At 34.5% G+C, this 27,820-nt stretch overlaps 1 protein-coding gene across 1 annotated transcript in view; it reads right to left on the reverse strand.

Moving 5' to 3' along the window:
- LOC149424665 (venom dipeptidyl peptidase 4) overlaps positions 1–27,820 on the reverse strand; it is a 136,453-nt gene that overhangs the window by 53,083 nt on the left and 55,550 nt on the right. Inside the window, exons 6-8 of the mRNA XM_089630914.1 lie at positions 19,441–19,631; positions 13,672–13,841; positions 12,990–13,214 (exon numbers count right to left, since the gene is read on the reverse strand). Of these exons, the coding sequence (XP_089487040.1) occupies positions 12,990–13,214; positions 13,672–13,841; positions 19,441–19,631 (586 nt within the window). The remainder of the gene's footprint in view (positions 1–12,989; positions 13,215–13,671; positions 13,842–19,440; positions 19,632–27,820) is intronic.

Here is a 27,820-nt window from a genome sequence, read left to right on the forward strand (position 1 = left end):
CCGGGTGAACTTCAGCTAGTAATCATTAAAGATGGGTTGTTTCATAGAATTTTAACCATTCATTAAATTTAATCGTTTATTTTCGGGTTCTTTGAAAGTCTTATTCAAGTTCTGTTATTATATCATTATAGGCTAGTTGTTTGACAGAACTGAATTAATAACAGAGCTTGAAAAAATCTTTCACAGAACTTGAAAATTAACTTTGAAATTTGAAGAATTGTTCAAATTCTCTGAAACAACCCGTCCTAAGAAAAATAAAAAGAAGATAAAGAAGAAATACATTGATAATGCTATTTAGTCCTCGTCAAATGAGTAACCGCAAGTGTCCACACCATTGGGGTTTGTTGAGAGGCTGAAGGTAGTGGTGAGAGGAAGGATACGAGAAAGAGGAATGTTAGGATATTTAAATCTCAACGATTGAATGAAATAAATACCTTTTGATTTCGGCCTGTTGGGGGGCATTTTAATTAAATAATTCAAGTAAAAAGTCTACGTACTTTGTGACAACCCCTGCAATCGCCATTTCATTCCGGGAATTTCGGGTTTCGGAATAAATATGATAACTTTATCCTTGCAATAAATTAAAAACCGCCCGGGTAAAGTTTACCTTCAATTTCACGGATGCAAATTTCTTGCGGCAAAGTATAATATTATTAGTTCCAGTTCCCAGCTCCACGCTATGCGCAGTCTGGGACTTATCGCTCTCAGCATAAGATTTAATATTCCGGGCATCCATACTTCAAAATTCCCTAAATATCTGATGAATTTTGAAAAAAATAAGATCTTATGGGATACAGATGTTGGGAAGCGGATTTTCCACTTGAACCAGTGGCGCATTAAGGGATAGGATTGCCCGAAAATGATAATTGATGTATTTATTTATATAAAATCAACTTTAGTCACGTTTATTACAGGCACCTTCCTACAAAACCACTGGGAGAAAAATTATATTGCTAATTTATTAAGAATCTCTGCAAAAATTATTCTTAGTCCGGTTGACAAAGGGATTGCAGGCCGTAACGAATGAATTAATAGGTTTCCGGATAAAATTTTAATAAATGACGAATATATTAAAACGATGACGGAATACGTGTTCATGAAAATCCTAAAATTTTCGCATTTCATTATGTATATTATCAAAGCAATTGCACGTGTATGAACACGTGTTCCGATATATTAGGAACTTACTAAATGTAGATCAAGAAACGGGCTGGAATGCCGTTTTTACCGGATTACCAATAATTTGAAAATACTCTAAATTATAGTGATTCATTTTTGGGGTACTATGCCGTGTTGCGCTATCTCTTTCTTTAAGACTACCTCATTATTTTGACAGCATGATGTTGTCCGAAACGTTAGCTAATGGAGGAGGTAGCGCAACACGGCATAATACCCCAAAAAAAATCACTTTAATACTTTTGCACGTGTATATATGCTACTTTTAATAATAATAATAATTTCTTTATTCAAGAAAGTGGGGAAGTAGTGCAATCCCACACATTCCATAGAGAGAAACTTTTAACGTAAAAATCTCGAATCATATATAGATTCGCAATATTCGTTTTTCTCCGTCCACTCTAGCGGTAGAATGTATAAATGTTTCAACCCGCCGCGAATATCAACTTACTCCGTTTCCTGAACAAGTGTAAAAGATCTACTAGTAATAATTATTATCATTTCCTCTTGCACTAAACTTTAGTCTGCCCCTGTTCTCGTTGATGTTGGTGCGGCTGCCCGGCTACTCTCGCCCGGATAGATTATTTAATTTAGTTTTATTTCTTATCGAAGATTACCTCCGCTCCGATGGAAAATCCAAGGTGAAAGGGAATTTAATTCAGCTGAGACCTCGCGGAGTCTTCAAGCATATTAATATGTTGGTAGAGAAATAGAATTTAATAGAGCATGGTGATTATTAAATCACGAATCATTTATACTCACAAAACCAACGAAAAGTTAATCTAATTTTTCTATTTTGGAAAAAAAAAAATAATTTTCAAAAAAATCAGTAGTCAAATTTATTCAAAATCAAGAACAAGATAATGCTAATAAATCAAAAGGAAACATGAAACAAAAGAAGACACTGAAAATAAAAAGGTAATAGGGTGAACGCTATAGCTATTGGACAGTTAAGAGAATGACTTTTTTTAAAAGTGTATAATTCGAAAAATATTATTATGTAGGAAATATTTCAGGTATGTAGTGCTGTAGAATTGAATGGGCCATAAGGAAATATAGATAAAAATAAAAAATATCCAAGGTTTTTTAATTATATTTTATTAAACTAAAAAGTACGAAAAAATACAGTTATTGGACACTTTTTATAGTATTGGGACATCGGTGGCACAGTTATTGGACTCTGCATTTAAATTAGAATTTCAAGTAAAATGAATGTCCAAAGTCATACCCCCATATGTCAGCTCAGGTTCTACAAACATAAAAAAAAAAACAAAATAGTGTTTTCAAACTAAAAAAAACTAATTCCCTACAAAAAACCCATTTCAACGTTATAGTCATTGAGTTCTTTTAATATAGGCGTTATGCTTTCATCAGACCCATCAGATTCTTCAGACGCCTTATAGCATACGTGACATAAAAACGTGTCATTATCCTCTCTCATTGGTACATTTTCGGAATGCTTTTTTGGTATGCAGTTGACATGAAAAATTCGAACGCACTCAGAGCATTTAATTTTATCATTTTCTCTCACATGCCTTTCACATCTGTTACATCTATTTAAAGATATATTTTGCGATGATGATTCTATGGTTATATTTTCCAATTGAGCATTTGATGTGCTAGGCTCATTTTCTTTATCCTTTTTTTATTTTCGGCATTTTTTTTCACCATTTTCAAACGCTTCATATTCTTTCCTTCATCCAATCGTCGTTTTTTTTCATCCCGTAATTGTTTTTTTAGCTTTTTTTCATCTTCGACTCTGATCTTTTCTCTTGCCTTATTTTCAAGGGCTTCTTGGTACTCTTTGGAAGAGATATTAAATGAAATGCGTGCTGTTTGTCTCTTACCTTTCCTTTTAGGTTCTGCAGGCCGAATAAGAAAATCTTTTATTCTAGTTTTCATCTCGATGTCCTCAGCACTTGGGTTATTGTTCTGTGCCAAAGGCAATCTATTTATTTCTGAAGAGCATGCCTTTGACATACCTTCAATTTCTGGGGAAGCAATTTCGTCTGTTGCAGTTGGCATGATGAATGCATTTGCGATTGAATTTTGTTTATGAATTAGATCTTGATCTCCAGTGGAATTCAAGGAAATTTGCGAAACATCTTCAGTGTTAACAGTTGGATGCTGTGACGAAATGAAGAAGGAATTGGTTTCACAAGCCGTAGTTTGTTCGATGGATGTATTTGCTTTATAAACCTGTTCTTGAATTTCACCTTCAGAATGATGCAAACTGTGCGGAACTTCTTCATTATATCCTTCGGTTCGTTTTGATTTATAAAATTCCCAGATCCTGAATAATTTTGAAAGCTCCTCGTTTTTATTACGTTCAACATTATCGGTAAATCTTTTAAACTTTTCGATTGTTTCTATCCCAACAATCTCCTTAAAATTTTGATAGGGCATGTCTGGGAAATTCTCGTCAACGTCGGAAATCGGTGGGTTCTTTGCTGCAAGGCACTTTGAATAATCCACTGCATCTGGGTCAAAGGGTTGCAAACCGCAAGCTCGGAAGCCGTTTATTACGCACGTTTTATCAATTTTTTCCACAACTTTGTTTAACACCACGGCAAAATTCTGTTTGTTGACTGGTTCTCCCACATGTTCTAATCTCCAATCACGCACAGCTGCCTTCCATAGTTGTTTAATGGGTCTAAAGAGAGCAACGTCCGCTGACTGTAGAATGTGTGCGGAGTTTGGGTATAATGCAATTATTTCAATTCTCAGTGTGCTCGCTATTAAGCTTAGGTTGTAACTTAAGTGCGAACGATGTCCATCTACAAACAAAATTACTGGAAAAATAATGTTTTTCTGTACCAAATACGGATGAAAAATGTGCTCAATAAAAAACTGAAAAGCATCAGCTGTCATCCACCCAGACTGGCTGAGAGCTATTCCCCATTCTGATGGAACAGATTGCCTTATTCGATCTGGGAGTCTTACGTATGGGTAAATTATGGATGGAAGACAAATGCCCCCATCAGCAGATATCGTGAACAAAACCGTTATCGACTCTTTTGATTTTCCTTTATCTATAATATAGACGTTCTTTTCTCCCCTTTCTGCATAAACCTTTCCACTTGTAGGGCAGGTTCTGAAGCCAGATTCGTCCGCATTAAAGATTCGAGACGGATCTTTTAGTACACTGTCTAAGCCTTTTTCTTGTAGGTAGTCCAATGTTTTATTAAACCATTTCCTGATGTCATTTTCTGAAACGCAAGCACTGGCTGCAGTTACCGCTTCTCCTTTTCTTTCAGAAATCTTCGGATGTCTTTTTAAAAATGCTTTAAGCCAGCCTCGTCCTTTAAAAGTACAAAGACAAAATTATGAACAAAAAGGACACCAAAAAATAAAACCTAAACCATTAGTATTTCACATAAAATAAGAATTAGGTAGGTACCTGGTCTATTCTCTTTGAATGGGGTTTTCCTGGGAATCGCAGCTAAAAATGCCTGCACAGAGTCCAATATATCTTCTTTGGATCTAGGAAATCCCTTTCGCCCTAATTCACAAATCCAGCCTTCCAAGTCTTGCTCCTCTTGATTTGAAAGATATGGATTGGGTCCAAAATTTATCTTTTTGTTTGAATGGGTCATCTTTTAGTGAATGGTGCTTTTTGGAATTCCATATTTTTTTGATGTAGCCCTTATGCCTGCCCCTGCGCTTATTTCCTCTAAAGCCTTGTCCAGTAGTTCATTGGTATAAACAGGTTTTTTTGGCATTTTGGGAGATCTTAAAAAAAGGCGTAAAAAATGTTTTAGTTATTGGACCGTACCTTGTTATAGTTATTGGACACCCGTCCAATTACTGAACGCGTAATGTCAGAGATGTGATATTTTGTAGAATAGCTCTAATTGACATACTATTAAAGCTCACCAACTTTCATGAAGATCGATAAATTTTAAGCGGAGACAGTATTAGGACAGGGCGTTCAATTACCAAAACATTCATAAAATTTGTTATAGTAATTGAACACCCACATTTTGAGGTTATTATTCATATTACTGATTAAATCTCAATGAATACTCACAGTTTGTAGCCCTTTGCAACCTCCCTTAGATGTTTCTTCCAAAATATACTGAACTTGTATGAAATAATCAGGAATAAAATATCTCTGTCCCTTAAACAAGTTGCTAAAAAAACACACGTTATAACGGTTTTGTCACGACTTGACATATAAATGAAGTTTTGTCAGTGGTGACATCTGTTGGTAAATATTAGAACATGCATACGTATAAAGGAGAAAACAACATATAGATTGGTCCCTTTCACACTTACAGAAATGCTGAGATTGCCTTGTTTCGGAAGTTTAAAGTTGAAGTGTCCAATAGCTATAGCCCGTTCAATTACTATAGCACCCACCCTAGTCGCAAATGGGAATCGAATCCGGGATCTCTCTTTTTTATAGTGAATACCTCACAAGAGTCCCAACTGCTCCCGTCTGGAGCCAGTGAGACTATGGCATCCCCAATTGGGGGATGTTGTGAGGCTGAAGGTAAGTGGGGAAGGGAAAGAGGAAGGTGGGGAAGTACCTGGCTATTCAGATCTAGTCACTAAACACGGCTAAAGCCATTTGGAGCAACGTTTCAATTCTGAATGGTGGTCTTACACCAGGGCGATACTGGTAGTACATATCTTCCACTCTGGAACGTGCCGCAAATATACTATATATTATTTTAATTAATTAATTGTGAAATAACACAAATTAATCAAATAAAATTTATTTGCGCACGCCGGGTTCGAACCCGCGACCTTCGGAATGGCAGTCCAATGCGTTACCACTGGACTATGCCGGCCGTCAAAACTGCAATCTTTAGAGCACAGGCGTCAGGTAGGTATGCTGTCATTGTTCTATCGGTATTACAATGGAAGATGCTCTGAGGAATATATATATATTTATATTAACTCTACACAGGAGGCCCTGAAGAAAATAATTATATATATATATATATAAGGTTTGCCGTAAGAACAGGAATTATTGCAAAAGTTGTTTTTATATACCAACATTTTCGCCCGAGATTTAACCTATTCAAAAATATTTCTCTTTTCGTAAAAATCAAATATGTAAATGGAAGAGAGGACTTTTTTATGTGAATACTGCATACTACTAAATAATAAATTTATAATTACTTTCACTGGACTATGCCGGCCGTCTTATCGGGGAGGCATATTTCCTTTTCCGTGGTCAATATCAGTGCTGCCTAGAAACACGCACGGGTTTGTTATGCAACTTCTCCTACCAAACTGGTGTTCACTTGAAGGCGCGCGTCCTCCAATCGTGCATGAGCTTGCAACAATCAATGCGCATGGTAATTATAAACCCGTGCACAATTGGAGGACGCGCGCCTTGAATTAAACACGGGTTTAGAAAGAGAACTGGCGTAACAAACCCGTGCGTGTTTCAAAGGAGTAATACCTCCTATTGAACACGGAAAGGGAAATACGCTACCGGAACCACGCCCCAATCCACACAGCAATTGTGACCTATTTTTTACGTTTTTTATCGATCTCAAATATCAAATTCAGAATTAACAGAATTACCTTTGACTATTTTTCCCATATTTACGGCTGCTATCTTTTCTTTATTGATTTCAAAGTTGCAGCAAATTTATTTGTGACCTAGATAATGTCTGGGATATACACATCTAATTTTCTATTTATATGGGACACCTATTGAATCTTCAATTTTATTGAAAATAACTTTTTGATGTTATCATCAATGTTATTCTAATAATTGGAGAAGAAGAAATACCTACTAATAAATCAAAACAGAACAAGACTCTGATAAAAAAGTAAGTGGGAATCTAGCTCAGGATTATTTATTTATTTATTTTATTTATTTATTTATTTATTATTTTATTTACGCCCTAATGGGCTTTTACATGAAAATATACATTTACATTGATTACAATAATTGAACATAAGAAGATAAATGGAGTTAATTGTAAGAAAGCAACACATATAATAAAATTTTGTGCAAATTAGCAAAACACTAATAAGATGGATTCAATATAAAATATACCCAAGCATGAAATAGTAAGTAAAAGAAAGTTCAACATAAAAAGTAAGTAAGTGGGTGTGTTTAAACCCAGTATTAATTGTGAGTTTAACAAATCGATAAACCAATATAAATTAGAGTGTAACTTACTCGTGAGGTAAAGAACATTATAACAGAGATTTAAAAAAAAAATAAAAAAATAAAAATAACAAAATAAGAGTTGCACCTGTAAAAAGCAAAAACTAATAGAATTTAGCAATATCGACATGAATAAGAAATAATAAGATCTGAGATGGAACATAGTGTTATGTATAAAAAGTAGTTAGTAGGTATATGCATACAATTATAAGTGTATAGTAGAGCAAATAAAAAACAAACAAATATGGATATAATTTACTTGAAAGGTTTCGAATGGGAGAAGATGTAATAAAATTATTAAAGCTATAAAAGTTAATTATTAGCCGATAGAATCGAAATAAGTTGCCTTTTAAAGCTCACAAAATTGTCAAAACCAAACATATCTATAAGTTCACAGTATTTATTCGCAAGGTTGTGAATTCTAGGAATTGGTGAAAAAATAGAATAATTAGTGTTGAGGTTCTTGTTAAATTTAAAAGTATCTTTACTGCGAGTTTGCCTAGCAGGAACATTAATGCAAATAAGTTCCAACAAATTAGGGCTGTCAATTAAAGATTTAATAATTTTGAATAAAAATAGCAAATCAATTAACACTCTTCTATCAGATAATTTAAGAAGTTTAGTTTCAGCAAGCAAGTTATTGTAATTTATAAATTCGATTGGAATTTTCATTTTAAAATTAATGTACCGAAGGAATTTATTTTGTACCTTTTCTAATGATTGAGAATGGACCTTGTAGTACGGTGACCATACGGTGGAATTGTATTCTAATTTGCTTCGTACTAACGAGCAATACAGATGTTTTAATGTTGACATACTTTTAAAATTTGCTCCCATTCTCAAAATAAAACCTAGTATTCTCATCGCATCGCTTGTTATTTCATCGATGTGTTCGTTAAACTGTAGACTCTCGTGGAATATAACACCAAGATCACGAATCTGTGATACACGAAGAAGATTAGCACCATTCATAAAATAGGAAAAATTAAGTGGATTTTTGCCTTTGTAAAAACTGATAATCTGGCATTTACCTAAATTTAGTTGCAAATCATTGACAGAACACCACGCACATAGTTTATTAAGGTTCAACTGCAAAATTGCGCGATCGTCATCGTCTTTGATTATTCTGTATATCTTCAGATCGTCGGCAAATAACAGGACTTTAACATTAGTAAAAATATTAACAATATCATTGATAAACAAACAAAATAATATTGGGCCCAAGTGAGATCCCTGTGGTACTCCGCTCGAGGCAGCAAATGTATAAGAAGTAAACGAATCTATCTTGACTGCTAAGTACCTTCCTAATAGATAACTCTTAAACCATTCCAACATGCTCCCTCTTATTCCCAACAATTTTAGTTTACGTAATAATATTTTGTGGTTTACTTTATCAAATGCCTTACTGAAGTCAGTATATATGGAATCAGTTTGATGTGATGCATTAAGGGCATTAACAATATCATTCGTGTACAATATCAAATTGGTAAGAGTAGATCTACCTTTAATGAATCCATGTTGAAGGGGAGAGATGGTTCGATTGATTCGGGATATCAACTTATCTAGTACTAGGCTTTCAAAAAGTTTGGGTAAAGTAGACATTATACATATTGGCCTATAATTTGTTACTTCGCTCTTATTACCTTTTTTGAAAATGGGCGTTAAAAGACTAAACTTCCAAAGGTCCGGGAATACACCTGATGAGAGTGACTTTGTAAATAACTTATGAATAGGATATGACAATGTATGCATACAATTTACTAAAAACCTGGGCGGAACATTATCAGGTCCTGCGGATTTTCGGGAATCAAGACTCTTCAGCTTAGATATAATATCGTCTATGGTTACATTACAGTCAGATATATCAAGAGTTTCAACCAAATCAAAGCACGAAATATTGCTGTCTTCACTTGCATTAATGTAAACGCCGCTAAAAAAATCAGCAAAAAGATTAACAGTTTCCTGAAGATTTTGGGATAATTTAGAATCGAATGACACACTACTAGGTATGTAAGTACCATTTTCTTTTTGGGATTTAACATATTTCCAAAAGAAATTTGAGTCGTCCATGATAGAGCCTTCGACATCACTAATGTAATTTTTGTAACATTTTGCGGAGAGCTTATTGCACTCTGCCCTCAATTTTTGAAACGCAGTATAATCGATGGCCAGGCGACTTTGTTTGAATCTCTTATGAGATAATTTTTTGAGGTAAATTAAGTCTATCAGGTCTTTTGAGAACCATTTTGGGTATAGAGTTTCTCTGTAAGTCGTTAAAGGAACAAATTGTTCAATTGCAGAATTAACGATGAAGTAAAATTTTTTAAGGTGTACATTAATATCATCGTCGCTATCAAAGAATGACCAGTCAGTCTGTTTAAGGAAATTTGAAATTTTAACATAGTCAGCTTTTTTGAAATTTCGAGTTTCTACTACCTTTTTTACGATAGGAATTGGTTTAAGATTGGACATGCATATTTCTAGTGGTGGATGGTAAACATCGACAGGTAATAGAATTTCGGTACTTCTCACAACACAGATGTCAGACACATTTGACAGTGCCAAATCCAACGTACGACCTCCTATATTAAGAACATTATTACACTGTGTTAGACCTAAGAACAGTGCCATATCTCTAATAACACGAATATTAACATTAGAACAAGAATTGACAGAATTCATATTACACCAATCATAATGTGGCAGATTGTAATCACCAACTAGAAGTAGTTTAGTATTAGGATATTTAGCACAAATTGATTCAACCTCGTCGCAGTGATTGCTGTAGCTTTGGACATCAGAATTCGGAGGTAAGTATGCACATCCCACTATTATTTTACCTCTAGAAGTGTTCACATTGACAAATAGTTGCTCGATGGATGTGTTTTTTGTGGATATTTTTGAAGAACTGAGATTTTTTGAGATAGCAATGGCTACACCACCTCCTCTCGTTTTGGCACTTGTTTTAGAATTCCTATCCATACGGTAGATGTTGAAATTAGGGAAGCCTAATTCGGCGGAATTGATTCCTGAGTCGAGCCATGTTTCGGTTAAAATGAAGATATCACTGCTGATAGTTGCCGCCGAAGTCAGCAACATGGGAAGTTTAGTGCGGATCCCTCTCACATTTTGGTAGTAGCATTTTATTTTTTGTTGTTTCAGTTTTTTGGCGCACATTCAATAATTTTAGGTACAGAGTTCACATATTTGATAGTTATATTGGTTTCACCGTTGTTCTTCCTCGTCTCGAGTTGTTGGCGTAAATCTAAATGATTATGATGATTAATAAAAATTAGTATTATTAATTGTTACTCTTACTTTTTTGTGATTTAATGTTTCTTTTAGATTTATTAGTATTACATCCAAAAAAATATTAAAAAGTTATTCCAATAAAATTGAATATGTAAAATGAATACCAGGTTTTACCTGTAACCCTCAGGAGGTGCTACCACGATATCAGGTCAAAGTTCTTGTGATGTAATAATATATTTTTTTAAATTTTTGGTGATTCCAGTCCGCATTATTGATCTACCAAAATTATGTTTTATGTTTGTCTACTAGTCTAGATAAAATAATCGGTTTCAGGGTTCTCCGTTTACATAAAATTACACCCAACAATGGTATCAAATATAATCGTACTATATAAAGTTATATATTTCTGTATTGATAAAGATTTGCAAACCATTAATTCATCAATTGAACTCCTGCTTTAATACCTATCAAATTAACCATAACACGGGAAAGTTTATAACCGTGAAATATAAGATACTTTATGACAGCTTAATTTTGTGGTCCAAGAATCACTGCTGATTACAAAAATTTCTCTGTGGACAACAAACTATTGATTATTTTATGAAAGTTTTAAATATTTTAAAATTAAACTTTAAACTTAGTTAGTTCTTTAATAATGCGCAACTTAAGGTCACTTATGCTATTAATGTAGTAAATATTTAACATAAAAATCGCACTTTTTGACCTGCTCGGGGGAATAACCCATAAGCAAAATAAAACTAATGTCACGTATACATTTACGAAATTTTCTCATCATGCATTGGGTATTGGATATAAACATAAATAATTATATTACTACGCTATAAAGCAGAGAAGACAAATAAAATAATAGTAACATGTGCAAAATCAGCGCTTTAAAAAGTAACATACCATTAATTTGAATTTTTATATATATTGCTAATTGTTGCTATTGCTTATATTTTAATCCGGTTAAAAAAATTTGGCAGGCAGTTTCCTGAAACTTATACTTTTAAATCACAATTCCTATGTAGTGTGAAATGGTATTCTACCTCTCACTTATATATTGTAAATTCCTTACATCTTAATTTTTTTAAGTGCCGGCAACCCGTGCGTTTATTGCAATAACATAATTATAATCACAAACATGAAAGTAACCCGCCTCACTAGAAGATTTCTGTTCTGTTGATAGCTATCGGTATTGATTTGGCAAGAAATAAACATTAAACATCTCATTACTACCTACCGTTTTCGTTACACAGAAGACTCGTGCGAAAAATAGGTTTGAAAAATGCTTTAGTGTTGTTGATTTTTTTAAAATCTAAACGTTTTATATTTCCTTTGTGGTTTGGTTCTTAGATAAAGATTTATTTTATAAATTAGTTATTTTTCAATTAATTAAGCACGACAAGTGAGTTATTTTAGGCTCATTAGTAACAGTTAAGATTGAAGTTTTTAATAATTCACTGATTTCAATATCTTTAACATTATGTTGGATACAATACCTAATCTTTATTATTTGCGGGGGATTGAAAGGGGCAATGTAATTTATTTGAAGTTATGTACTACTATTTTTTAATATACAAAATTATTTCTAAATTGAAAAGCTTCCAAAACTCATTTGAATCAGAAGGCAAAATCGCCAATAGCACCACCATTGTGGTTGACTTTCGACCGAGAGGGGTCCGGTAATCGATTAGGTGCATCAAGATTTGCTGACCGCAAAGCATGCTGTCTATCACTTCGGACAGATATTTCCTTCCTGATGCCACTCCTTGGTGCTTTGAATGCCATTAACCGAAACTAAAGACGGGACAATACCCTCAAATAACGTCGAAATCTTAAAGACGTAAGTGAAGAAGCCATGCAGAAAATATATTATGCGTAGCCCTGGTGTATTGGTCAGACCTACGGTTGAATTTGCCTTAGCAAATCTCTTAAACAAAATGGGAATCTTAACGACATAAATGAATAAAAATAAAGGCGCGCAGACCAGCGTAATAGACGGACCTAAGGTTAATTAATTAAATTAATCATTCCGTGGGGTTTATTTGAAATATTTCTGATGAAAGTATTACTAAAATCTTGTTTTTTTCTAGACGAATACCTCGGGAAGTTAGTAATTCATCGTCCAGAAAAATAAAATCTGGTGTTTACCGCTAATTAAATAGTTGAAAAACGTTTCATAATTTTTTCAAAAAATTTTAAGTACTTTAAATATTTTAACGGTAAGGTACTGTTTTAATTGATTTTAAATATAAATCATGTACCTCCGTGGGTATTGTGGGTATATTACAAATCCGAATACGTCGGAATTAATGTCGCCTTAAGTTGAAATTTGAAAAATTATTTATTTTATTATTGTGGTCATTCATTCAGTTTCATATTTGTATTTTATTGAATTCTTAAAAATAATAGCATATTGTACCTTATTGCAGACTCCAGTGTCGGCGTTGCAGATGAGCAGCACGCTCTTGTTCTGGCGGCGATTGAGCCACAGGGCAGCCACCTCGGTGTCGGAGGCCCACGTCACGGTGCCCAGGATATGGTCTTCAGTGACCTCATCCACGGGGGCCAGCAGGGTCACAAGCTTACCCTCGGGGTCCGTCAGGTTGCGCACCTTCAGGGCTACGGTTGGGTTGGTGCGGCCGGCCTGATGAATTCAATAATCGATGTTACCTCAATGGATTGCATAACCAAACAAATTGTAATAAAGAGTACAAAAGTTTAATTTTTATGTTATCCTTACAAGAGCACCCCTGTCTGTACAGTTTATTGACAGCGGAACTATATCGGCACCCGGTAGGGCAGCGTTGTTAGACATATAAGATAAGTGCAGTAGGAGGGTATTTATTAGTACGAATCTTGAAGAGGCTCACATTGAATGAAGGAGGAAAATAAATGCCGGAAGCTCCTTTCACATGCGAGCTGACTTACACAAAAACGAGTCCAAGAAAAGCCAACATCAACTGAGAACGCACGTTTTCATGTGAACCAAGCAGGTTTATCGGGTATTTCTGGACTAGATGAGACTTCCAAATTCAAATACGTGTGTAGTCCTATATAAGTCGCGGAGTTTCTTGGATGTATGTATGCATTTAGTGCCTTACCTTGGGATACTTGAGCGGCCAGAGTTTAGGGTACTGATCCTCGATGGATCCAGGAATTCCATACGTGACGTAAACAACCTCGTCCACTTGGGTATCATTGAAGGAAGCGAGAGCCATCCTGTCCAGGCGAGGTGAGAACCACATGGCTGATCCGGAACCGAATACCTCCTCTGAAAATAATTAAAAACACTTTAGTATTGTACTACCCATAATAATGGCAGCTAGTCGTTTTATGGTAATAGTAATAAAAGCGTGCATACAGAAAAGGTAATAAAATTTGCAACAGCAGACACAGAAATAAATTGGAAATGCATTATGTACTAGACAATTTTTGCCTATTTTTATTTTTAAATTAACTCCACACAGGAGGTCTTGAGGAAAATAATTTCCCTCATGGTCTAAATCATCTTTGGAGAGCTTTTAAGAACGGGTCGTAGAAAAGACAAGTTCTCGTTTGTCGACTACTATTTACACATTATGGGCGCGTTTGGTGTGTTTCCCGAATATGCACCGGTGCCAAAGGGATCAATGACACTACTTCCTCGAAGCATCTTCCATTGAAATACTGGCACAACAATAGTACAGCAATACCGCTTGATTAATATAATAATTAGCCTTTAAATTAAATTAGCAAATAATTATAAGTTTACATGCATCTCTTCGCAAGATACCGAGGTGAACTTCACCCAATTTTTTTTTTTTAATTTATGTGATACCTCACAAGAATACCCCTGTATGTACAGTGTAAAGGCAGGGGAGTTATGACGTTACCCGGTTGGGCAGCGTTGTGAAGCGGGTTAAGGTAAGGTCTTTGGGAAGGGATCTATTAATGCAGATCTTGAAGAGGCCCGGATTATACGAACGAGAAAAAAAGGTACCGGTAACTCATTCCACATACGAGCGATCTTACAATCAAACGAGTCGAAGAAGCGGCCCGTTCTCATGAAGCCAACATCAACTGCGTTCCGCTCGTGTACGTCGAGTTGCACCAGCGCACCGGAGGTGAACTTCATGTAAACTCGCTGTACAAACTTATAAAAACCTTTACGAAACCAGCAAAGGTTGTTTATTTTGTGGCAAAAGTGTTGTCGTATTTTTTTGCGTGACGTAGTTGCTTTGTTTGAAATAAATGAAAGATTTTTATCAATTTTTAACTTTTATCCATACGCCCCCCAAAAGCTTATCTATACGGTATACATATTTTTTTAATATTCATATAGCTGATTAAATTGATAATGATAAAGTACGCTAGAGCTCCTACCTAAAATATTTCAACCGCCCCAATTTCATGTTTGAAAAATGATCTTCACAGATCTTCCGGTGAGAGTTGGGACGAACTTGGTAGAAGACAAATTTGCTTCGTGCCCACTAACAAAAGGTAAAAAGCAATATTTCTTCCTATCTTTCGACTGCGAGATGTTACTTTCTTTATGATAAATGTTTTCTTAAACAAATATTTTTGGTTTCAGATTCTTTTTTAAGAATCACACGCCCTGTCTATATAATAATTGGTCGATAAGGTACATTGAACAAAAATACCTCCACAGAAACTTTAGTTTACCTTTGTCAAGCGGGGGAGAACAGGGGCAAAGAGAGGTGGATTCATATAAGAGTTGTTGGAAGCCTATTTATAAACCGCATTAAGGCTGGAGTAACAAAGGAGCCGGGAATTGTTTTCTAGCCAATGACAGCCACCACAAAGGTCGCCAGTGTTACCACAGCAACCGATACAATGAACAACATCTCGTTGACCTGGATACACTGATAGAAAAGGATTGCTTTGAACGGAAGTCGATGGATCGGTGGGGAAGGGTTACTATCATTATTATGGAAGCTATAAGTCGGCTACCTTCTTATGTATATATAGAGTATTCGGGGTAAAGTGCGGGCGATAATAAACGTAAAAAAAACGTAAGAAAACTTCTACTTTTTCCCATTTAAAATTGTTTCAAGTTAGAATTTTTATTTTTAACACACACAAATTTGTTTTTTTTTCCTTTTGAAAACTACCTTAAAACCGCTTCTGTGCCAAGAGCGAGATATCTCGCATTCTTGGCCGTGCCGGCCGTAAAATTGTTTCAAGTTAGAATTTTTATTTTTAACACACACAAATTTGTTTTTTTTTCCTTTTGAAAACTACCTTAAAACCGCTTCTGTGCCAAGAGCGAGATATCTCGCATTCTTGGCCGTGCCGGCCGTAAAATTGTTTCAAGTTAGAATTTTTATTTTTAACACACACAAATTTGTTTTTTTTTCCTTTTGAAAACTACCTTAAAACCGCTTCTGTGCCAAGAGCGAGATATCTCGCATTCTTGGCCGTGCCGGCCGTAAAATTGTTTCAAGTTAGAATTTTTATTTTTAACACACACAAATTTGTTTTTTTTTCCTTTTGAAAACTACCTTAAAACCGCTTCTGTGCCAAGAGCGAGATATCTCGCATTCTTGGCCGTGCCGGCCGTAAAATTGTTTCAAGTTAGAATTTTTATTTTTAACACACAAAAATTTGTTTTTTTTTTCCTTTTGAAAACTACCTTAAAACCGCTTCTGTGCCAAGAGCGAGATATCTCGCATTCTTGGCCGTGCCGGCCGTAAAATTGTTTCAAGTTAGAATTTTTATTTTTAACACACACAAATTTGTTTTTTTTTCCTTTTGAAAACTACCTTAAAACCGCTTCTGTGCCAAGAGCGAGATATCTCGCATTCTTGGCCGTGCCGGCCGTAAAATTGTTTCAAGTTAGAATTTTTATTTTTAACACACACAAATTTGTTTTTTTTTCCTTTTGAAAACTACCTTAAAACCGCTTCTGTGCCAAGAGCGAGATATCTCGCATTCTTGGCCGTGCCGGCCGTAAAATTGTTTCAAGTTAGAATTTTTATTTTTAACACACACAAATTTGTTTTTTTCCTTTTGAAAACTACCTTAAAACCGCTTCTGTGCCAAGAGCGAGATATCTCGCATTCTTGGCCGTGCCCAGCTGGGCCTGCTGCCAGCCATAGAAAAATAGCGAGTTTACTCGCTCTTCTTTGAGCCTCTGTATCATACATATGTCAAGTTTTTTTAAAAATATGTTTATCTAAGTGAAGGGAAGCAAAAACGTCGAATATTGAATAAATTTGGTAAGTCATTTAAATATCCTTTCAAGGTGTAATGTTTTTAATATATAAAAATAAGATTTAAAAATGATTTATTCTGATTAAAAATTCACGGCCTGCTGTGCACAGCTACACTTCTACCTACTGGCATTTAAAAGGTTAAATATTGGAACAAAAAAGTTATTTATCTTTTCTTAGACTTACCCCCGGACACTTTGAAAAGCGTCCCGGTGTGGGTTTGTTTTTTAAGCAAATAATCTTCAGTTGTTGTTATATTCCAAAAACAGGAGAAATTAAGCACAATTTAAATATACCCTGATTAAATTTTGCACACTTGACGTTCAAAATAAAAGGAAGATTACTGTATTTTTTACATTAACTTCACACAGCAGGACCTGAGGAAAATAATTTCCCTTAGGACTTAAGTCATTTTTGGGGATTCTGAGTGGAGGGTCTACACCTGAATTATAAAAACTGCGTGTAAAGCCAGGAAATTTCGGAACTTCAGCTAGTAATCATATAAAACCTGTTCTTTATTACTGAGTCAGTTAGTTAGTCCTACCTTCGACATTTTCAATACTAAAAGGTTTACAAATCAAACATATCTCACTTTTTTATGAGTCAGTTTCCTTTTTCTGTTTTGCCTAGTAAGGAATAGACGATAAAGATGAATACTATTATCATGATGACCGGTTAGTAGCTGAGTAGACAAATGCGTCATGTTCCTACTCACGAGTCCTGGATTCAATTCCTGTGCTAGCTAATTTATCTACCCATTACACAAAGCAACATTTTTGGCTTATATTTATGGAAGTAGGAAATTTTCATTAGTAATTCGAAAAAGAATATCTTTCTTTAAAAAAAATATAGATTATATTTCTATCAACTCTAAAATACCATTTCCAAAAAAAAAACAATATTTATTACGGCTACCAGTTGAAAACATGATAACTGGTTTAGTAATAAATGTAATGTATTCAATGATCATTTGTTTGAAAACGGTGATTTCGTTTTTTGATGGAAACGGGTTTGTATATTTCTGAGCAAATCACAATACATGTTCCGGTCGATTGTAATCAGTTCTATGCCGTCTCATCTGAATATCAATACAGGGTGTTTAGTAATGATTATTATTCAGGGTCGCATCCGTTGAAGGTGGATATGATTATCAAACTCCGTGTACACGCTATTATTAAATAATCATCTCGATATACTAAATATTCATATCGATAGGTATTGAATAAGCACTGATTTTAAAGCCAGCATCACACCAGTGGTTATATTTACAATTAAATATTAGAGTTTGTAACCGTTTTCGTCAATCGAAACTGAAGAAAAGCGTAGATAAGTTAAAGTTTACCCTTAATGGAAGGCTTGTCCCAACTACCCCCAATTGGGATATATTGTGAAGCTGAAGGTGTTGTGAAGGGAAAGGAGATGAGGAGGGGAAGGTCCGGTCACCAATCACGGCCAAAACCATTTCAATCAACGTTTCAATTTCGAATGGTGATCTTACACCAGAGCGACACTTAAAGTATTTTCAACTCAGAAATGTGCCGAAAAAATACCTTCTATTATGTTATATGTTCTTATTGAGAGTATCTGTAACCTGTAACGTTTTCTGTATTATTAATTTGCACTGATTTGTAAACCTACTATTTCTATTTTTATTTTTATTTGTTTGTGTTGATTTGATTTTTTATTGTTAATATTACTTCATTGTTCATTATTTTACCTAAATATGGATTCCATGATAACTCAACACAGTGACTATTCAACACACCTTTAAAAAGTGATATAAAGTCATTAAAAACGATGAAAAAAATTTAAACCTAACCTAACCTACTTAACCCAGTTAATAAAGTTTTTGTTTCATCACTTTCCATGACTTTTTATAACTTTTTAAAGATGTGATAAATTATCATTTTGTTATATACGGTCACCCTAAATATGTATATATTATTATTATTATATTGGAGGCACTGCTGAAAACCAGCTGCATTCCTGGAGAGATCCGGAATGCATAGCTGAGCAGTGACCTTTTTGTCAATAGAATTTATGTTAAAAAATATGTAAAATTTATCTTTTGGCAAATAAATGTTTTATTATTATTATTATTAGTATTTCAGTTGAAGATAATCTCAGTACCGCACTGGTCTAATACCAACATTCAGAATTGAAAGAATTGTCTAACGTTTGGTAACCAGATCTTAATAGCCATGTACTTTCTCACCTTCCTCTTCCCTATCTCCTCTCCATCCACGCTACCTATACCCCAATTGGGGATATCTTCTACTCTGCCCTGCCTTCAGCCACTAAACATACCTACCCCTATCAGGGATGCCATAGTTTCAATGGCTACAGACGGTTGGGACTCTTGGGCGGTATTCACGTAAAGAAGAGAACACATGGAAGATACTCTCAGGATCGCCCTGGTGGAAGACCACCATTCAGTATTGAAACGTTGCTTGAAATGGCTCTGGCCCTGTTCGGTGACCAGATGGAAATAGACAGGTACTTCCCCATTTTCCTCTTTCCCATCTCCTTCCCCGCCCCACTACCTTCACTATGACAAAATACGCCAATTGTGGATACCATAGTCTCACTGGCTACAGATGGTTGGGAGCAGTTGGAACTCTTGTGCGGTGACTATATAACATATAGATATATATATACCTTCATAAACCCAGTCGGGCACTCCATTGTAGATGATGCCGGGCTCTCCGTCGTCCGTGATCCTTATGGGGTCGGCGTCCAGGCTGCTCTTGTAGTACACGTCATTGTCCAGGACGTAGGCCACGGAGTTATTTGCGCCAGTGAAGGCACAGTACTGCAGGCGCGCGTGACCGGCGATGTTCGAAGTCACGCTGGAATTAAACACCACACATTATTACGTCATTAGTTACGAGGTTAATTAACGTACCTGTTATTTTTTGGGAAAAGTTATATTATTTTTTGCGAAATTCGCGTTATTTTTCACCAAAAATATTGGTATTTGCGACTTGACGATATTTATGTTAACTGTTTTGTAGTATGCAAAAAAAAACAGTTGCGGAAAGACGTTTTTCTTATGAAAAAAATGAGGATAGTACATACGAGGCGTTAGCTGATTTTCATTTTATGGCAATTCAAGCTTGTCTAAAACATAGACAAAGAATTATTTAAAACGTATATCTAATATTACACTCATATTTTAAAATATCGCATGAAAATTGTAAAATTCGCATTATATGCCGAAATTCACATTTTTCATACATAACTGACGAATTTCGCGTTGTCAAAAACACAATTTTTTCAGATAATAGGTTGCGTCTGACACACTTAGGACGGGTTGTTTCGGAGAATTTGAACAATTCATCAAATTTCAACGTTGATTTTCGGGTTCTGTGAAAGTCCTATTCAAGTTCTGTTATTATATCATTGTAGGCTAGTTGCTTGACAAAACTGAAATAAAAACAGAACTTGAAAAATCTTTCACAGAACTTGAAAATGAACGTTGAAATTTGATGAATTGTTCAAATTCTCCGAAACAACCCATCCTTAGGTACCTACTTCATCAAAGCCTGGTAGGAGGAACTACCCGTATTCAGCGAAGATGACGGTATAAGATAGGATCGTTTATCCCAATACATATTTTTGTATAACAGTACATAAAAAGTTTTTTTTTTTTCTTTAGGTTTTCATGATTTATATTTAACGGTACAATACATTTTAAATAACTAACCTTATCTTATCTTTGAATGCTGATTGTTCAAGCAACGTTAATTTGTCGGTAAAAACAAACGAATTATTTTATTTAGAGAAGGGAATGGGAAGAAAACAGGGTGTGTGAAAAAAAGAAGAATTTCAATCAGATTAGCTGATTTGTGATGATGAAAGGCAACATTATTTTTAATCAGATCGGCTGTTTTGCTACAATTAAAGGCAACATTACTTTTAATCGGGTCAGCTGATTTGCTACAATTAAAGGCCATATTATTTTGAAATCAGGTCACCTATTTTGCGACATTTGAAGACACAATTATTTTAAGATTTATTATTTCACCGAAACAGTAATAAATCGCAAAACTTTCAGCATTTTTGGCACAAACTATAAAAGAGTTTCTGCAGAAATATTGCAACAAATTTCAAATTTCATAAACAAACAAAATTTACGCACATGAAAACATACATAGCTTAGGAGAAATTCCACACAGTCCATGGGATACATAGATCTCTCTCCTCTAACTTTTCAAGGTCAGTATCATTTTTTTGTATTTAATGACGGTCAATCCATCCCAACTCTGAACGTAGGATACGGCGATTCTCCCAAAATATTCGGTAACGAAACTATTTTATAAAGTGACTCTTGAAATAACCAAAACGTATTTAAAAACGCATAGATGTGGAAAAATGAAAAACTACATTTTTGGAATACTCAGACGGGAATAAAATGATTCGTTTCGTAAACTCTTTGCCGTCTGAGTTATGTGAGAGATATTCGCACAAACGCTGGGCGTTGGTTTCCTGCACACATTTTCAATAGGTACATAGGTGAAGAGACAGTTTTAAAATATCAGCCGTCTATATGTTTGGATAGCGATAATAGTTATATGTTGCATATTGGGTGTTCGCGTAATGTAAATGAGAGTAGGTAGGCAGCTATTCGCAAAGACTTAATGGATATGAAACCTCAATATCAAATCCTGCAATTTTACACATCCTTAAATGTCACCATGGCCGGAATAATTGTTACAAGCAAAAAAGGTGTAAAACCTACCTCTCAAACTGACGATATGATCATTAGAGCTCAGATTTGGCTCAGTGATGGCTCAGTGTAAAATGATACCTCAGACGTATCATTTTACATGTGTAATATAAAGAAGACGCGGAATGCAATATTGTGAATTTAACATTCATATCACTAGTGATGCATCCAGAAGGTGGCATAGTGTGTGGCCCCTACTGCGACGGGTGAGTCTTCTGTTTCCTATACTCCAATCTGAGCTTATCTGAGGTGTCAGAAACCCAGATGTAAAACATTGAGGAATACTGTCCATCAAGTTCGGATGCACAGAAAATTAATCTTCACAAATAACATAATTTCTGTCGAAATAGTTTTGGGATTGTTCCTTCGAATGTGTATTGCCAAAAGTTGCGACCGCAATTTAAAAATAAAATAAAATTCGCCAATTTTTTTATAATTTTTTTTATTTGATTCGACAAAAACGGTGACCATAACGTTTGTGATACATTTGCCTAATAAAATATGTCAGTCTTTATTTATGTCGTTATTAGTAATTTTAGTTACAAAGTGCGTAAAGTGGTCCATTTCCAAAAAAAATATGTTTCACAAAAAATTTCAAAAATCATATCTTAATTACAAATAATAAAATTCGGAAGCTTACCTTATTACCTTTCAAAAACAGTTTTTAGTTTTCGGAAACATTCAGAAATAATCTTTTTATTTGGATTTTATTTAATGCGGAAATACCTTCAGAATATGCCAGAGGCCTGAGGGGTTAAATTTTTTATATTGTGTATCTGTTTATCTCGGCACGCCGTTCCGTAGGAACATACATGGCTTGCTATTTTAATATCACATCACAAATACGTTAAATTATTTTTAAAAAAAACTGTACATTTTTCTAAACATATAATTTTAAAAATTTGTAGGTTTTTAACGGGCAACCCACATGCTGGCCAATGATATATGCAGAACTCATTCCTTCACTAGATTAAATCGTTCTCTCCAGGAATAGGGTTTAAATAATGGAAATCATCAATTCAAAATCTAGTCCTTAATGGGTCTAGTACTGCAATACTTAGTACTATGACATTGTAGACACCAACATGAATTAGGAATGCGTGTAGATCTAGGATATCTTGTTGTAACGGGGTGAAACAGGTGCTGCATGAAATGATCTACGGCCTTAATATAACGATCCTCTGAGGTAACTTACACCCACTAACAGGTTGTGCAATATACATTGTACACGAACATATACATTCACCGCAATTTATCCTCACTGTCTGGGATACAGTATACGAGAAATTTCACGAAGAATTTTCACATTTCAGAATTATTCACTATATTATATTAGACCAATTTAAAACTCACTGTTTCTTACAATTGTAAGAAGAATTGAGAAACAAAATTTTAATATTAATACATACTAGCGCCGATCCGAACATGAAGAGATGATAAGATAATTGTAGGATTTGTGAACACGAAAGTACTGCTCCCAACCGTCTGGAGCCAGTGAGACTATGGCATCCCCAATTTAGGCTGTGTTGTGAGGCTTAATATAGTGGAGAGGTGTAGAGGACGGGAAAGAGGAAAATGAGGAAGTACCTGGCTATTTAAATCTGGTCACCGAACACGGCCAGAGCCATTTCAAGCAAAGTTTCAATTTTGAATTATGGTCTTAAACCAGGCCTATACTGAGAGTATCTTCCACTCTGGAACGTGCCGCAAATATACTAAATTAACTTGCGCACGCCGGGATTTGAACCCGCGACCTCCTGCTTGCCAGTCAAGAGCCTTATTCCTCGACCACGGAGGCCGTGGAACGTGAAAAACTACGACATTTCTAAACATTTTTAAAATTGACACTTACTAGCTGAAGTTCCGGCATTACGCGATATTTACGCTTACGAGTTTTTCGAAATCAGATTTAGACAGTGACCTTTCTCTTGGTTTGAAGGCCAAGTGTGCAAAATTACATCAATCACGAAATAAAACTGTAGATATGTATTAAATCTAATCCGCGCCGTCTGCCGGGTGACTGCCACAGACACCCTTCTTTATATGAATGGATTTTATACTGCACTAATTATTACCGACGTATATTTCAAGGGACTTCGCCATCTTTCCTGATAATATCTTATTCAGGTAGTTTTTAACTTGCGCCCTGTTGGTAGGCAAACTAAGGAACGTCGGAGATTGCCTTTTGCGGGTTGGGGGTTGACCCTATGTGCAATAAACTATAAAAATTCCAATAACGAAGAAACATTCATGTAAACATTATTTATGTATCGCGTGTTTCTAAAAGTGAAAATTACTATTTGCAGTGTTTATTGCTCTCACTCTTAATGTAGATATGATCAATCGTTATTATTTCTATTTTCAGTTTCTCCCGAACAACTAACGGTTGAAATTTTTCGTATATTTTTGACTTGAATGCTATTTCAATTCTGAAGAAATTTCAACATCGATTAAGCTACAGAAAATATCATGCATCCTGGAATGAGTAGAAAATATATCAATACTTTTTTTTTGTAGGGAGCAATTACTTTGTGGTTAGACATTATATTTATAATTAAATCAAACAGTTTGTTTTTAACCACGAGTTTTTATTATTTTTCTCATCGACCGGTTTCGCTTAGATCAAGCTTCGTCAGGATATATATAATATCTTAGTAAAGTTATTATTTATATCCTAAGTGTTTGATTAAATAAAAAAAATAAAATGTATAATATTATTATTTCTATATTTGCGTCACGTTCCATGGCGGAAGATATTCTCAGTATAGCCCAGATGTAAGACACCAGGAAAAAAATGAGTATCGCTAATTTATTAAAAATCCTTTTCCTGATAAACTTTTTGTAAATTTCTAAAATATCGGAACACGTCTTCATGTACCTGCATTTTCCTTAAATAATAATCAATAAACAATAAATAAAATAAAAACTCACCACAACTGTGTACCTAATTTTTAAATATTCAGACAAAGAGAAATGTAAATATATTTTTTAAATTCCTCAACGTATATATAATTATAATTGTTTTGAGTCATTTATCAGTCTATATCTATGAATATTGGAATTCACAATTTGTTTAGAAATTTCTTTTGAGATCGTTTTATTTTGCAGCGTATATCGTACAAAAAATCTAAATAAGTTATTTTATATCAATGTTGAAAATTGATCAAAGTCACTTCATTTTACGGTACTCATATAATTTTTCTAAACAAGATTGCGGAGTCATTAAGTTGTTTGTTTGATTTATCTAAAATTTATGTAATTATGCAAGTGATCAAAGCGATAAACAAGTAATTTTATTGATATCAAATGGGTTTTTCTGCGAAAATTGTTCATAGATATAATTTAAAAAATATGTTTACTAACCATCATTTCAAGGTACTGACTAATGCGTTTAGTTATCGTGGCTTGGTGGGTTAACTGGTGTGTTTACACAGATAGGTTCATAATGCATTTAGGTATCCGGTATTTTCACACGACATTACCCATTGACAAAGTATCTAACAAGCGTAATTTGAGCAATTTCAAAGGACAAAGTTGTGGTAGTAAATTAAGCTGCTTGAATTAAGATTAAGTCCGGCTAGCAGAAAGTTCGGCTGCTTCGAATCGAAAATCAAAGTAGCCAAATGTTGGGAATCGACAATGATAAGTGAGGGGTATTTTTACAAAACTGACTTATTCCGCCTGAACGTTTTGTCGGGAAGTCGCAAAAACTGATAGAGGTGTCAGATTATTAATTTGTCTTTTTATTTAGATTACTTTAATTGCATCATAAAATTTTCGTTTTACAAAATTTCAGTTTTTCAATTTGTCTTTTTTATATAGATTAATAATAATAATTGTATCACTTGTATAGCGCCGTTTTTGTGCAAAATCGCCTCAAGGGCGCTGTACAAATTTATAATACATTTCTACAGTGATCTATGTTATTACTAACTAATTATGGAGATAATATACAGTACAATACTTACCTGGAAGGTCAATGAGATTAACACTTAATTAACATTATCTAATTGTTTATTAGCGAAATTTAGATACAGGATTTAGGACATAATTGGAAAATTGAATATAACTGTACTCAGGAATGGTATATTTAATTTAAGGGTATGACAGCTTAAAAAGGTAAGTTTTTAGTTTAGACCTAAATTCTGTTGGACTTGTTATGGATCTCAGTTCCGGAGGGAGTTTATTCCAAACCTTAGGCCCAGATACTCCGAAAGCGCGATCACCAAACTTAGTATTTGGCTTGCGCTTAGGTTCCATCAGTCTGCCTACAGCTGATGATGTTACTGATCTAAGAGTTGACTGCCTCAGATCAGTATTTTCCGGGACGCATAGTTCAGAGATGTAGGGTGGGGCCATTTCATTGATGAATTTAAACATCATCCAGCACAGTTTGTACTGGATTCTTTCAGGGCACTTGAGCCAGTGAAGGTTACGAAGGTGTTCTGAAATGTGCGAATATTTTTAAACCCCGGTTGTGAGCCGTGCATAATTCAATCATAAAATATGAACAAAAATTAAAAGTTGTAAGATGTTTACAATTTATGTAAAAAATCTTGGAATAATCCTGTTTTGCAAAAACTGTCTTGAAATAAGCTTTTTTTGAAACACCGTGTAACACAACTGAAAGCAACTTTCTTACAAATCAATCGGGCGGCTATTTTGTCACGTAACCAAATGATCTGTTTATACTAGCTGAAATGGAATATGTCCGTTTTGATAATAACAATGAATGGAATAAGACGAGTTTGCAATTCACAGATCAAATTTGATCAAAATCGGAGTCAGTCAGTTTTTCAAAAATACCCTTCAATTGCTTCCTTACCCTTCATTCTAAAAATAAATTTATAAAATTGTTTCAATTAATTTCTCGACTCGTACGATATTACGTAGGAAAACTACCGAGCGGGGATGTATTCCCCTCTAGAGAGAATGCTGTTTCAGTTTCATGAAAAGCTGATCTTACCATTGGCTGAGAGATAATTTATCAATAATAAAGGTTAATTTTTCACTTGTAGCAAACACTTTGTGGGTATACATAATTATAATAATTAAAATAAAATAACTTTGTTTAAATACCACTTTATTGTATATATTTATAACCAACCGGTTTCAGTTCAGCCCGAACCTTCATCAGGGTTAATAAAAACATATTAAATTAATTACAGAGGTGTATGGGTACTTATAGTTAAGCTGGAAGAGGGAGAGAGAACATCAACTTTGGTGGGGGTGGAAGACTTAGGTAGGAGAGAGGGGGTAAACATGGGTGCAGGAAATGGAAATATATTTAAAATGGGGCTGTTTGTTAAATCTAATTGTTTATTTAGTAAATTGATTTTATTGACTTTAAGGGATTTTTTTATCTCGAGTGCTTCTAAATTGTTGAGGCGTAGACCTATCCCGTTTCTATGTAATACTTCTACACCTGAAGGCTTATCAAATGAGTGATCTTTATCTATTAAATGTGTTGCAAATTCCGAAAAACCTATGTTGTTTAAGCATCTCAAGTGCTCAACTACCCGCGTTTGAACATTTCTTGCAGTTTTACCAATGTAAAATGCTTCGCAGTCGTTACATTTAAGTTTATAGATGCCAGAATGACTTAAATTATTTTCTTTATCTTTTGAGTTAATTAAAAGTTTACCTAGGTTATTATTGGTATAAAAAGCGGCTTTAATTTCTGTTGGAAATTTTAAAACACATGAGGACGAGAAATTATTAATGTATAAAATTCTACGCCAACCATGGTTTTTATTTACTGCGATGTTGGGGAAACGTTATGTTGATGACATTTTTTGCATATGGAAAGGTACAGAACGTCAACTTAATTCCTTCTTGTCCCTCCTTAATTCGTTCCATAAAAATATTCAGTTTACAGTAGAAATAGGTACTAATTACAGTTTAAATTTTCTAGACCTATCCCTTTCCATTATTAATAATAAATTTAATTTTAATATTTATAGAAAACCTACTTTTACCGATACAGTCATTCATAGTACTTCTAACCATCCCATTTCCCATAAACATTCTGCCTTCCATTCTATGGTCCACAAACTTGTCACTATTCCGCTATCTAAAGTTAACTTCAATATTGAACTCTCTATAATCAAATCTATCGCCATAAATAACGGATATACCCATACCTTAATTGATAAAATCCTTGCAAAAAAACAACGACTCATATTTTGTAATAAATTCCTGTACAATAGTATCCCCAACATCGCAGTAAATAAAAACCATGGTTGGCGTAGAATTTTATACATTAATAATTTCTCGTCCTCATGTGTTTTAAAATTTCCAACAGAAATT

Source organism: Hesperophylax consimilis, chromosome 4 (assembly GCF_061612785.1).
Source record: "Hesperophylax consimilis isolate HC1 chromosome 4, BYU_Hcon_1.0, whole genome shotgun sequence".
Classification (NCBI taxonomy): domain Eukaryota; kingdom Metazoa; phylum Arthropoda; class Insecta; order Trichoptera; family Limnephilidae; genus Hesperophylax; species Hesperophylax consimilis.